The 15,395-nt window shown below is 37.4% G+C and overlaps 1 protein-coding gene across 5 annotated transcripts in view; it reads left to right on the top strand.

Moving 5' to 3' along the window:
- Window positions 1-15,395, top strand: part of Lztr1 (Leucine zipper like transcription regulator 1) — a 609,234-nt gene that overhangs the window by 458,160 nt on the left and 135,679 nt on the right. For 4 of the 5 annotated variants that reach the window (XM_090374223.1, XM_090374222.1, XM_090374227.1 and 1 more), the window contains one exon: window positions 2,008-2,124. The exons of the other annotated variant lie outside the window; for it this stretch is intronic. In XM_090374223.1, the coding sequence (XP_090230349.1) occupies window positions 2,008-2,124 (117 nt within the window). The remainder of the gene's footprint in view (window positions 1-2,007; window positions 2,125-15,395) is intronic. 5 annotated transcript variants of the gene reach the window in all.

The following is a 15,395-nucleotide window of genomic DNA, read 5'->3' as shown; positions in this document are numbered from 1 at the left end:
TTTAAAGATATTGTGTACAAGACCCTAGCGAATGACTGTGGAGTCTAAGTGAAATGGGCTGTGTGAATGTAAGGGTGTAAAATGTGTGCTTGGATGAGTGAATGAATGCGAGAAATAGTGTGTTGAAGTATAAATGTCGAAAGCAGAATGTAAAAGTATGACAGGAAGTTTGTTTTAAAAAAAAAAAAAGGGAAAAACTTAGCATTAGTATAATTTTATATAAATGTGTGTTTTTTTTTTTTTTTTATTATTTGCATGTCATTTAAATTGTGTGAGCTTTTTTTAAATTATTGCTTGTCTAAATTGTTGCTTTATGGTTAAACTAGCATTAAATTATTTTAAAAGCAATGATTGGATAGGCGAGATTGACAGCTTGGTGTCATTCTCATTCACACCCCTCCCTGGTGTGAATGAGAATGATGGATGAAAGTATAAAAAAAAGTTGTAAAATGTAAAAACTATGAAATGTTGCCTAGAAATGTAGGGGGGGGGGAAAGAACTATAAAATGCAAAAAAAAAAAAAAAAAAAAAAAATTTGTGTGTGAGCGAATAATATAAATTGCATGTTCTGTTCCAGCCAGCCTCTTCACCAGATTGATGGATGGCCATGGGAACCTTATGGACCACAAGGTCATCCATGCTGTTGGCTGTTCCTAGCCGGCATGCTGTCCCAGGTGGGATACAACCACCAGCACAGCTCAGCTGCTGCCATTAGGCATTCCTAGCCATGCTCCCTTGCATGGTCCTTTGCCTCCACTCCCCCAGGCGGGAGGGGGAGGTTACCTCTGGTCGCTTCCCCCCCTCTCCGCCCCTCTTTCTGCTCTGGTGGGGCAGGCCTGCTCCACTGATTTCGGGGTCATCTTCTCTGTGGACCCCGTATCTCTGTATTTTCCCCCCAGCCTTCAGTTTCCCCCCCCAACTTATAACTACTAGCGTTCGAATATTTGGTGTATTGAATTTATTTATCTTCTGGCTGGTGTGAAGCTTAATCATCAACATGAATTGTCCCAGCCTTGTAGGGCTATTGAGCCCTACACCCAAAAATTTAATGACATTAAATCGCATAACTAGTACTCCTTTTGGCTGACTCCTATCTATAGCGGGTTTATTTATTTATTTTTTTTAAGGTCCTAGCCACTGAAATCTCAGGAAATTATGTGGCAGGACCTGCCAGAGTAAATAACTATAATACTCATGTACCTGGTCTGCTTCCACGGGGCAGAGTGTGGGCAACGTTGGGTCCCATTAGGGTCCCATCGGCCAAATGACCAGAGGAACAACGATACACGACACTACACATATACAAGATCTGTACACTTTTAAACCTCTGGCATTGACAGTATTCTGTTTCACACCTACAGTGTATGGGGGAAAACCCCTGGTGCCGTTTGATGCTAAACACACTCTACACTGTACAAGACCCCCTGTGATCTCTCTTGATGAACTGAAGCTCAGAATTGTTGCTGCAATTGAAACAATTATACCGCAAATGCTGGAGAACACTTGGAGGGAAATTGAATATTGCTTGGAATCTTACATGCCATGAAAGGCGTGCATGTTGAAGTTGTTTAGCATTCTGCAGTATTGATTCTATAGGTAATAAAACTTTTTGAGTTACACTTTCATATTCTGTAAGCAATTTTATTTTGTTGTTTCCAGTTTGAAAATTATAGGCCACAAAAACCTCGAAAATAATTTAGAATCACCCTGTGTGCATATATACTTCATGTATAATCCCCCTTTCCCTGAAGTGTTGAATCCGGAGCATTTGCATCCCACCTGGTGCAAATGCTCTGGATAGGCAGATAGTTGAGATAAAAGCTGATAGGCAGCTTTTATCTCAACTTACCTTTAAAAAAAATGCAAGTATCTTTATTTTCAAATAATAGATATATTTCTTTATGTTATTTAAAAATAAGAAAATTAGTTTACATTGAAGGTATTCAACAGAAGCTTTTATATTTATTGATTACATCTCTTTCTACCCTCCTCTCTCTCTCTCTATAGTTTCATATGCGACGTCTTGAACAGTTGTGTGTCCAATACCTTGAAGCAGCCATTAATTACAGAAATGTCTTAGTTGCTCTGCAGAATGCATCAGATTTGAAGCTTGATTTCATTAAGGTTTGTCAGAATAACTAATATGAATTCTTGATGTGTTAAAAACTTTGTTAATCAAAATGACTAAGAAATGAAAACATCCATTTCACATTACACAGGTAATTAAGTATTTTTTGGTTAGAAGAAACATATGTGGACTAGACAGATAGCTCTTTGTACACTGATTCCAAATTGTTTTCATTTTCCCTCTAGCATTTCTAATTTTTTTTGTGATGAGACTGGTTACATGAACATGATAAGACTGATTATACCATTTCCATTTATACCATTTAGCCAACCTACATGAATATAATTATTATTTATTCAGTATTATTGTTTATACAAGGTCAGGCAAAAATACCTATTTTAAAGGTGGCACCATTTCATCATAGCAGATGCAGTGGAGGGGTTGCAGGTTTGTGTCCTGGAGTAGAGTAGACTAAAGCATTCAGGAAAAATGGAGTATGATTGAATAAACATCATGCATTTGCTCTTAAAACATTTTTGAAATCAGATGATTCTGTTGTGAGTACTCACTGTGAATTTAGGTGCCATTTCAATGTTGGAAGAAATGATAGTGTTTCATAACACATCGAATTTACAAATTAGAACAAGTGTCTATAACAGATGTGAAACCTTCAGGTCAGATGCACGTGTGTGCGTGTGTGTCACGTACTCAAGAAAACACTAAAAGAATCAGAGCAACGTTATGGTGCAGTCCTTGAACATGTTAGTCATCACCCAAAAGAGAATTGAACATATTGGAACAAAGTTTATGCTGAATATTGCATATCGATTTAAAATTCCATTCATGTAAAATGCAAATGGTTCAAAAATTACTTGTTCGTGATTTGGGTATACATTTGAATTTCTGCATTATATTCTGACAGAAGGTGAATGATGATCTAGACTTAATCATTTAATCATAAGTGATGAGGCCCACTTTCTTTTGAATACGTATGTAAATAAAAAAAATTTTAGATATTGGACAGCCAAAAATCCACATCACTTTTGTAAACAACCGAAAAAATTATTTGAGGGATTTGCTTTCAGTATCATCAGCATATACTTTAATGACAATGCTTATTCATAATATTTCAATTTATATTATAAATGTGCTGAAAAAATTTGTAAGAATGGATCTTCACCAAAAAATAGCCATATTATGAAAATGTCTAGTTTCAGTGGATTGTAGATAGACTATGGATGGTGCTACAGCACATAGACTTGTAAAGAATATTTTTAAGGGAATGTTTCCAGTAATGCTTATGGTTTGTTTTAGTAAGATGAATTGGCCACCATGATCACCAGACTTATCTGTTTGCAATATCTCTTTATGGGGTTTCTTAAAATCCAAAGTCTACATAAACCATCTGCAGACACTTGAACTATTTAGAACAAAAAATTTAATGAAATTCAGAGAATATGACCAGAAACATTACACATAGCAGTGGCAAATGTGAGTATACAAGTACAGGATTGTGTTTGCAGTGGTGGCCATTTAAGGGATGGCTTTTCAAACACTGAGGAGTATAACATAAATGGTATATATTATTAAACTGTAATAGCAGTAAATGCCTTTTCCTTTGCAGTAGTCATTTCATTTTTAAAATGGGTCTTTATATATTTCCAGACCTTATAGGTTCATATTTTTGTAATTGTTTGAGTATATTTATATCCTTATTCCATAATTTAATTATTTTATTATATATTGTCAATTAAGATCCAGTGAATTCATCATCATGCCCCAAAAGTGTAAAAATCACCTGAAAAAAATTCTTATATTATTATTTAGAGGACAGTGCAGCTGTTCTCTTGGTAATCCGAACAAAAATAAGAACAGGCACTACATGTTTTTTGTACTGTTTATTCGAATGGAATATTTGACCTGTTTGAATAACAAAAAAAAGTAAAGGTCAATGCCATTTTCCATACCCATGATATGGAGAAAGCCAAAAGATTACTGTGGAAATTGTTACTTTTGTAATGTGAATGTAACTGGATTCTGAACAAAGAATAAGCACGAGATTGTTTATCTTAATCTGTATTCAGTGACGGTATTCTGTATGACAGCATGCCAATTCTACAACATGAACTAGATTTTTAGAAAATGAAATGGACTGTTATTAAAGTGCAATTGGCAGAGTTCCATGCGTTCGGTGACATTCTTTACAGTAAATGATCTGTGTTAGCATTAACAGAGGCATACGATGCAAGAAAGCAAGCTTATGCAGCATCAGCCAAGAAAAAAAAAAAAAAAAACCTCCATTCGTTCCAAATGCCTGTACAGCTCAACCTTAAACTTATTTAGGCTATCAACTTCCACAACGATGGAAGTCTGTTCCACCAATCAACTACCCACTGGCTAAAGGCAAATTTCCGCACATTATTCTACAACTGTCATTCCTCAATTTGAAACTGTGCCTCCTCAGGTTCTTAATCTGAGCAAGTGGAAGAATTCCATCAGCATTAAGCATGCTCAACCCATTCAAGGCCTTGTACACCTCAATCAAATCACCTCGCAGGTGCCTACTCTACAGGTGCTGCAATTTGCGGAACTTAAGCCTTTCTTGGTAAGAGCACCCCTTTGTTCCCCCTGACCAATCTTGTTGCCCTTCTTTGTACTGCTTCTAGCAACTCTACATCCTCCCTAAAATGAGGCCTCCAGACCTATACACAGTACTCAAGGTGTGGCCTGACCATTGCCTTGTACAACGGGATAATCACCTCCCTGTCCCTGCTAGCAAAATTCCTTTATTTCATTGGCAAGACTTCCTGGCCGCCCGTTTACACTGCTCAGCAAACTTCATATTTGACTGCACAATTACCCCCAGGTCTTTTTCACTTTCCACTTCCCTGAGTGTAGTACCACACAGTTAGTACGTTTCTCTTGGGTTATTGCTACACATATGCAGTACTTTGCTTTTGTCAATGTTAAACTTCAGTTGCCTCTTCTCAGCCCATTTTCCCAACTTATCTAGATACTGTCTTTATTAACAACCCTGCCAACCTTTGTATCATCTGCAAACTTGGACATTAAACCTGATATACCTTCATCAATATCATTGATAAATATACAAAACAACAATGGGCCCAACACCGAACCCTGGGGAACTCCACTAATATCATTTGTCCATGAAGAGCAGTGTCCATTGATTACCACTGTCTGTCGTCTCCCACTCAACTATCCCTTTATCCATTGTAGCAACTTACGCTTAATGCCATACCTCTCCAATTTCTACAGCAGTCTTCCATGTGCAACAGTATCAAAAGCTTTCCTGAAATCCGAGTATATGATATCAAAATTATTCTTTGCATCCAGTTCCTTTGTGACTACATCATAGTATCCAATCAGATTGGTCAGACAAGACTTCCCCTTAACAAACCCATGCTGTGTCCGAGCTATAACTGGTCTTGTCTAGATGATCCTGTAATGCTTCTTTAACTTGTGTCACCTTTTGAACCCCTTTGTGAATTGGTGATACATTTGTTCACCTCCAGTCCAAGGAAGCTCTCATAATTATGGCTAACGGTTTGCTTACTTCCTTTGCTGCCTCTTATAATAAAATAACTGGATAGATCCTGTCCATCCCGGGCACCTTCCTTATGTTTAACTTCAACAATTTTTCCTCCACTTTGCTCTCAGTTATTACAAAATCACTTAGCTCCCTGTTACTCCCAAAATATCAATAAAGTATTTCAGAAATTGCTATCCACATTATACCTGAGTGGTACCACTTCGTTGACTCCTCACAGTGAAATTCTAAAGTTGTTCTCTTGAGTAGCAAGAATTTAAAGCCATCCATCCCCATTGCCTACTCGATTCATCTCATGGACAATCTGTTGTGAACTCAAAGTCATGTTATGTTAATGGGCATGCAGAGTAGGTTAAAAATAACTATGTAATTATTTTAATTTTGTATTTTTGCAGATTCCCTTAATTTGATGTTGGACATTTAAAACATTAATCATATGTTATATGCAGTGGTGAACTATAGTGGACTCTCCTGGGCTCTCGTGAGCCCAGGAGAGCCCACTTGAAAATTAAAAATTTCCTTGAAAATTTGCGAGCCCATTGTTGGGACGATCATTTATTCTACAAATGAAGTCCTGGATGCAATTATTGAGTATCCAGCGCCGAAACTGCGGTGGGGCGAGCAGGGTCCCATTCCCAGTATTTTAATGGGCAATCGATCAGTTATGTATTTTAAAATTGCTTCATTTTTGATTTAATTTTTAAAATTCCTCTTGGTAATTACATTTAAAATACAGAAGTTTCCATTGAACAAAGAAAATTTCCATGTAACGAACGATTAGGAGAGACAACTTTGTATGCATTGTTCTCCCCTCTAGCCTTTAGGCAATTTAGATAATTATAAAGCGCGAATTAAGGGTGAAAGGTACTGTTTCCCAATGTTAGTGGTGTCCGTAAAATCTATGCAGTCCCATAGCAAGAAGTCGCGCGAGCCAATATGCTTTCTATAGCCAGTCAGAGGATTACAAAGATTCCTGACATGGATAATAGCCTCTGGTCAAGCTGCGTCATGGTCCCCTTTACTCCGACAAATGGGCTTATGTTTTTCGAAGAAGCGAGTGATCCACGCCTTCCAGTAAATTTCTTCTTTACATGGTCACAGTAGCTGAATATCCTTGTGATTCTGACATTTTGCACAATATTCAAAGAACTAGTGACAGTAGCGACATGGGGGGGGGGATTAAGGCAACTAAGATATTATATAAACTTTACAAAGTTGAAATGTTAGCAGATTTTGAAATTTCGTTGAAGCTTTTACTGTGCAGAAAATGTTCTAAAATATAATGGCATAGGGGTAATAATTAAAAAAAAAAAAAAAACTATGCATTATATCGCCCACAGAGTAGTACTCTGAGATATCACCAATCTCCAAAAAAAACCACCGCGAATTAAAGATGATTGCTAAAGAACTTTAGGTGGAAACTATAAAGATCATTCATGTGTTTGGGCTACGATGAGCAGCCTGTAGCTTGTGGACGGTAATTGCGGGTTAAGGGAATTATCCTGCATTGTGCAAACATTTTGAATCAGAAGTTAAATATTCCGGATTATTAAATCGACTTTTAAATCTGCAATTTCTTAACCATTTAGCACTAATGATCAACATCCTGCAGGAGCTCTCTCACCTTTCAGAAGCTTTACAGATCCACTATGGTAAAAGCAGATAAATTAATTATTTGAACTATCAGTGTTATTGCTAATTTGAAAAATTTTGAAGGAAATTATGAAGCTAAAATTGAGAGCATGTCAAAGTGGAAAGAATTTGAAGGAATCAAAAGTAAGAACAGTAAAATTACCTCGTGACAAGTTATTAAATGCATTGTTTTATTCTTAAAGGATAAGTTATTAATGCAACAGAGTGATTTTAAATTAAATAAAGAAAATAATGATACCACTGAAAGAAATTTTATACATATACTACCAGAAATCATGGAATATGAAAGAACTTTCGTCTCGGTGGCAAGATGGTGAAAACCGAATAAGAAATTTGTTTTCTGAGGAAATATGAAATAAAAATTAATGATTTTAGAGATTTTGTCGAAGACAATTTATCTTTAAAATTGAGTGAAATACCCTTTCAATTAAGAAAGCCAGAAATATCTTTGAAACCACTGCGATTAGCAGTGCTGAAGCTGAGCGAGCTTTCAGCATAGTGAATAATATTGTGTGAATAAATGAATGAATAATATTGTGCCAATTAAACATGTTGCAGATTATGATGACCATACCTCTAAATGGAAAACCATTGTTCCAATTTGATCTGGATCGTTATGTCAAATCATTCCTCCGTAATAATAGCTCAGCTATTGAGCAAAGAAGAAGATCAAAAACAAATATTAATAAAGAAGTAAATTGCATACAGCAATTTTTAGAATAAATTTTTCTTGAATACAACTTTGTATTTGTGTAATAATTTTTTTAATATAATCTGTGATTTTTGTGTACCTTTTCTAGAACAGTTTGTTTTTTTATGTATTTGTTTTTATATTCTAGAATGTTTTGTGATAATTCATTATTTGTGATATGGGAAATATTTTCATGTTATTTTTTATTTGCAATATTAAAATTTTATCATGAAAAAAGATGTATCCATTATATTTCCCTAGTTGTAAAAAAAAGAATAAAAAAGTCGCACGTCTGCCGAGTACGTAGATGGTTTTACGTGAAACATGGTTCGCGTTTCTTTTAGATATTTTGATTTGTATATATTGATTACAAAATAAAGGGGCGCCTCCGTAGCCAGGTGGGAAGGAGCAGTAGTTCGTAGCACACGCTTCTTGATTAGACCGAGGTTCGAGCCCGTTACCACCAAATACGGAGGATGCGGAAAGGTCAGGGAATGACCACCGCATATCCCGGAGTAATATGGCCTTAGTTGCTAATGCTCCTAAAAACCAAATAACAAAAAACAAAACAAAAAAACAAAATAAAGGAGATTTTGTATTGTAAATATTTTATTGATCATTCACAAATTTCCATAATTTCTGGAAGACAATATACAACATAATATTAGGGTCAGGCGCCACAGTGGTTTCCCACATCTGTGCCATATGTTCACTGTGAAGGAATATGGTACTATTGTAAATGCCAGAAAATTGTTGTGTATTGTATATGACATGTTGCATTAGGTTCTGTTGTGTGTCCTGGTATTTGGGCTCAGGTCTCCTGGTGGGACTCCATGTTGCCTGCACACACCACTAGGAGGTAGCCAGGATGCCCATTATTCTCTGGTTTATCTCCGCCATGGTCACCAGAGCTTCCTGGACGGAGACAAAAAAAAAAAAAAAAAAAAAAAAAAAGCTAGAGTCGGGGAAGTACAGAGCGTACGCAAAAAAGGAGGATATAGCTAGAAATATGGAGGATGTAAGCTAAGGCATCCTCCAGGTTATCAATGGAGCAATAAGCGCCATTAGGTGAAAGGGGAACCCGGGAAGGAGGATAAATAAGACACAGCAAGAGAGCTGCATGTAAGTTGCCACTAAGGAATCTGTGGCCCGTACGCCAGTTGATCCTATCCAGGTTAAGATCGGTTGGCCAGTTAGGTAAGGATCAGATGTTTGGGTTGTTCCTATTTTGCATTGGCAATAGGGTGCTCCCGTCTTGTGAAGAGGGCTTGTGCAAACTTGGTAAACTTTTAACTAAAGTAAGAGACGTTTACTTCCTACTGCAACGTATCTAAATGTCGGGGCACCTAACAATAGAATGTTAGCTGAACAGCTGCGTATGCAAAAATGCGAGACGAAATAAGAAATTTTTGACAAATCTTTGTATTTTTGCAGTCATATGACAAATACTTACTGCAGTTGTAACTGAAGGAAGTATGATTGTAACGTCATACTATTCAAAAATTCCAAATTAGAACTCGAGATATCGTACTGGTCACGAAAAATATGTCACACGCTCTAATCATACTACTAGTGAGTGCTCCACACAGACTAGTGGTCTGAGTGTGGGAAGCACCTCTGGCAGACGCCTTGGATGATGTCACTTCTGTGACCGATCAGATTTACTCGGTAGGTACCCCCTCCCCACAAAGATGTTTCACATCAAAAAGTCAGCAAAAGTGCGAGCTCATTGTTAAAATATTCACAGCTCACCACTGGTTATTTGAGTATGTTCTATACTGAAAAGAAATAAAAATGTTATCATAATGTTTACTTGACATTTTAAGTTAATGCTAAAATGGGCACCAACCATAACTAATTCCTTTTTTTTTTTTCTTTTTTTTTTTTTATAATTTGGGCCATGAATAAAACTGCCAGAATTGATCCCCATCCTGGAATAAGTGCTAAACTTCCAGATTTACAAAGAGAATCCATCTTTTTGACTCAATTGGATCCCTTTTCCATCATACTGGAGTTGGTATCATAGAGTTTCTCTGTCTTATTGCAAAAACATTTTCTCTTTTTCCTTTCTCAAAACAAAAAAAAAAAATAGTAAAACATAATGAAAATTTGTAAAAAAATTTTCTGAATTTTTTCTTAATTTCTCTAACAAATATGGCTGTGATATACACCTGAGAGTAGTTTGCCTTAATTGTTCAATTAGCATAAAAGAAAAAGATAAAACAAACTTTATTCTCCAGGTTTTTATTTTCAATGTAATGTATAGTTAGGCCCAAGGATAACATCCTATGTCAGTTTACTTATCAGTATCACAGAAAGTAAAAAAAACCTAGTTATTTTGCAGATCAGTTCAGTCAGATTGAGTGCCTAACAGATACTGGTGTGAAAGTGTTATGTACAGTTTGTTGTTTGTTATTTGGTTTTTAGGAGCATTAGCAACTAAGGCCATATTGCTCTGGGGATATGTGGTGGTCATTCCCTGACCTTTCCGCATCCTCTGTATTTGATGGTCACGGGCTCGAACCCCGGTTTCATCAAGAAGCGTGTGTTACGCACTGCTGCTCCTGCCCACCTAGCTATGGGGGCGCCTTATGTACAGTGTTCCTTGGTCAGCAAACTGACAAGTGCACATGGAAGCATAAAATATAACAAGTTATCTCAAACCATTGTCAGCATTTCAGTAATTCCTCATAGCAGTGGTAGGTGTTGTTGACACCTACCATTGCTATGAGGAATGGTAGGTGTCAACAGGCAAAAACAAAACTGAATTTAGATCTCTTTCTGGTGCAGTTTTGGAAATGCTCTTGGTAAGCAATCTGAACAGTGGTGCTATTGTAATGAAAACAAAACTTTGACTGAACATTTTCGAAGGTGAGCAACATCTGCTATGGTATTTTTTTTTTTTTGGAAGTAATCATAATCAGTTCACTCTGGCAGAAATCCATAGACAGAAAAATGTTAGGTACACTAATAATTAAAAGCGTATATAGGTATTTTTCCTGAAATTTAATTTCTAGTACAGTGTGAACTTGAAAAAAATCTTCCTTTTTGTGAGTTTTGGTCCAAAAACTTTTAAAAAATTGCCACTAAAAATGTTTGACCTACAGCTTTTTTTTTTTTTCAAATTCAAAAATTTACAGCTGCAATTAAAAATACATTTTTTAAATTTCCCATTTTCAAATATTGTTATGTTTTGAAAAAATAGCAATATTTGGTGAAATCTGCACATCAATGTGCCTACTGCTGTAACAGTTTTTATGCTACTACTGGAGGCGCCTCTGTAGCCAGGTGGGAAGGAGCAGCAGTGCGTAGCACACGCTTCTTGATTAGACCGGGGTTCGAGCCCGTCACCACCAAATACGGAGGATGCGGAAAGGTCAAGGAATGACCACCGCATATCCCGGAGCAATATGGCCTTAGTTGCTAATGCTCCTAAAAACCAACCAAACAAACAAGCTACTACTGGAAGTTTAAGAAACTCAAAGGAAAACATCAAGTTGTCAGAACATGTTGGATTCTGGCACATATCATAATCACTGGAAATGAATGCACCAATCAAGCTGCTAGGACCGTTGCAAGCCCAGTTAATGAAACCCTTTGAGTACTGTACACCAACTATTACCTCAGAATACTCCATGGACAAAAGGCCATTTGGCAACAGATATGACAGAATCAAACGAACAGTAAACTTCTTCAAATTAAACCAGAATAACAATATGGCAAATCCTGCACTTGAAGGAATAGACAAATGGGAGTAACCCTTGCAAGACTCTGAATTGGATATACCCATCTAACACATATCCACCTACTTACACAGGAAGACCCACATGTGCGTTGGCTACTATACTCTGCTTATGGTCAGGCATATTATTCTTGACTGTCTCCTTTATAAACAGGCATGTCAAACAGCATTTTCTTCCCTCATGCATAAGCATGAAAACATAACCTTACAGTATATTGCAGGACAGCGAGAATGTTGATGTTTTTCTATTCTTAAAACTTATACAGTGCTTACTTATACAGCATTTTAATCAAATTTTGGCAACAACAATAAGGAAAGAAGCGGTTTGCTATGGCCACAGTAGCTAATATGCCCATAAACTAACAACAGTGGTGACAACACAACACCACCAGATTCACCTTGAATTAACATCACTGCAATCTATGGTGACTGTTTTCAACAGTGGGAAAAGAATACCTAGTCTACGAAGACTGAAAGATGACAGGATCATCTTTTAGTCTTTTTACCAGTAGCATGGAGTATCTTCACTGCTGAACTCTATACTATCAACCTAGATCTTAATCAAATTACTGAACTCTCAGTTATGCACACTTTAATATATGCACCCTGACTCTCTTAGTGCTGTCTCTGCTATAAGAAGCCATTCTGCTTCCTCTCACCCTATAACAAAATGTATTTTGAGTTCACAATCTTTTTCAGGTGCCACATGCTGATTATAATCCTATCATCTAAAAAACACATTATAATAGCTGGTCACTGATTTGGAGAGGTTACCTAAGAAACAAACTTTACCAGATAAAGTCAGACCCACAAGCTGTAAGTCTACAGCTTACGACAAAGTACAAAGTAGGATGAAGGAAGTAATATTATTGAGACTACGGATTGGGCATATACAACTCACTCACCTACATCTCCTAATGAATGCCAGTGCCATACACAACTAGTTCATTATTTATTAATAGAATGTCCTTACCTTCTAATTGTCCACTCTGTTGCATTTAAGTCACTTAAAACTGTGCCGACCGGGCTAGCCGAGTGGGTAAAGTACCTGCCCGGCAACCCAAAGGTCGCGGGTTCGATTCCCGCCTCGGGCTTGGATCAAAGTACTGCAAAAACCTTGGGAGGTGCAATATGGCCACAGAAGCCGATGCGCCAACAACTACCAAATCAAAAAAAAAAAAAAAAAAAAAAAACTTAAAACTGTACAACAATCACAGGCATTTTACATCCTTGGAGATAATGCTAGTATGGAAGAACTTTGTACTTACCTAGATTGGACTGCACTATACCATAAAAGAGATTAAGATTTATAAAATGTTACTTTTTGTCTTCTTTTTAACCAATTCCATCAATTAGTTTAGTAGAAGAAGGTAATATTTTGGCCCTTGTAGGCCTTCTGTCAACAGCAACAACAACCAAACTCTCTGCCAAAAAAAAAAAAAAATGAATATATGTAGAATAATTTCAGCCGTGACTTTAATGATGACTGGTTCATCCTAATTCACTTGTACCGCACACTTGTCAGCTGTTGACTGGACTATGCCACCCCCCCAATACCATTCTGCTAGAAAAAGGTTCCTTGATTGGCTCAGCCCAATCCATCATTATACCTTAAAAATAACTGCTAGATTGTCCACTAGGCCAAATGTACTGGCTGCTGAGGCTTGACATAGATAATTTTCTAGGTTAGGGATTACTACCTTGGAGTCTAAAATGTTGGTGGAACTGATATTTAGATGTCAAGTGGACTGAATTTTGGTGAAATCCAGCCATTATTTTTTTTTACATTAGCTTTCTATTATCTTTATATGTTAGCCCAATCTAGAGAATAACCATTAACCAAAATCCTATCCTTACAGTTTTCCTGCAAAAAAACTCTGCAGATCTCTTACTCTTAAGTTCATTAGTGCCAACGTGTACAACAGTATCACCTTTTGTGCCCTTAAAAGATGATATCTGCTCTACAACATCATCAACTTTTACCCCTACCAGACATACCCTGATCCTGCTCTGCCTATCCTTTTTACACAATATATTACTCATCTCCTTGACAATAGCTAACTCCTGTGGGATCAGCACATTCTGCCTTGGAGATTGCCGCTGTTTTGCCTGATGCACAGGAGTGAGCTCTGGCAATGAGTTAGGCAGCTGAGAGCTTGATGGGCCCACTTATTAATTCCCTCGAGGGAATCTACCCTACACCTCAAACTCTCCTAGACACCCATCAGAATGTCCACTGATTTGGTGCCTAATTTCCTCACAGTCTGCACCTAGCACACACAAAGACATCCTGCTTGGCTAGATCATATCCTGTTCTAGACAGGTCTACAAACATTTCACGCATTTTTTTAGACTGTGATGTGTTGGAGAATCGCCACCTTCGGTTCTTCCCTGAATCACAGCCCTCTGGATAATCTGTGAGCATTCCTTAGCTGCTCTAGTCTTGGCCATGATTCCATTTAAGTACAATTTAATTGACAATGAAATTTAATAAGATTAATAAATTTCACTGATTAATTGATAATTTTTTTTTTTTTTTTTTTTTGTTTAGTTAGTTGTTGGCGCATCGGCTTCTGTGGCCATAATGCACCTCCCAAGGTTTTTGCAGTACTTTGATCCAAGCCCGAGGCGGGATCCGAACCCGCGACCTTTGGGTTGCCAGGCAGGCACTTTACCCACCCGGCCAGCCCGGTTGGCAATTAATTGATAATACTATACTATACTAAGCTAACAGATTTCTAATACAGTGTTATGTATTTCATCACCTAGTTTTACGTTAAACCTTATGCTGTCTAGTTCGGGATATATGTTGTATCATATAACAATGGCGGCAAGTTATGAATGGTAAATCTATGGACACTAAGTATTAACTTAGTGTTAGGGGTGGTTGAGGGGGAGAAGACAGAGAGTGGTAATCAATGGACACTGCTCATCGTGGACTAATGTTATTAGTCGAGTCCCTCAGGGTTCAGTATTGGGTCCATTATTGTTTTCTGTATTTATAAATGATATTGATGATGGTATATCAAGCTTAATGTCCAAGTTTGCAGGCAATACGAAGGTTGACAGGGTTGTCAAGGACACTACTGACACTATGCTACTGCAACAGGATCTGGAAAGGTTGAGCAGATGGGCTGAGAGGTGGCAAATGAAGTTTAACATTGACAAATGTAAAGTACTACATATGGGAAACAGCAACCCCAGAGCAACGTATCAACTCTGTGGTAGAGAATGAAAGGGAACTGGGGGTGGTTGTGCAGGCAGATATGAAGTTTTCTGAGCAGTGCAGACGGGCTGCAAGAGTAGCTCATGGTATATTGTCAATTATATATAGGAATTTTTCTAGCAGGGATAAGGAGGTGATTATTCCCTTGTATAAGGCAATGGTCAGGCCACACCTAGAGTACTGTATACAGGTCTGGAGGCCTCATTTCAAGAAGGATGTAGAGATGCTGGAACGAGTACAGAGAAGGGCAACAAGATTAGTGAATGGAACAAAGGGTTGCTCTTACGAAGAAAGGCTTAAGTTTTGCAAATTAGTGTCTGGGGACTAGGCACCAGCGAGGTGATCTGATAGAGGTGTATAAAGCCTTGAATGGTTTGAGCATGCTCAATGCTGATGGGATTCTTCCTCTTGCTCAGAATAATCACCTGAGAGGGCATAAATTCAAAT

This window comes from Mastigoproctus giganteus, chromosome 5 (genome assembly GCF_048544385.1).
Source record: "Mastigoproctus giganteus isolate SK-2022 chromosome 5, ASM4854438v1, whole genome shotgun sequence".
Classification (NCBI taxonomy): domain Eukaryota; kingdom Metazoa; phylum Arthropoda; class Arachnida; order Uropygi; family Thelyphonidae; genus Mastigoproctus; species Mastigoproctus giganteus.
The sequence above is the reverse complement of the archived record's forward strand: the minus strand, read 5'-3'. Positions and strand labels throughout refer to the sequence as shown.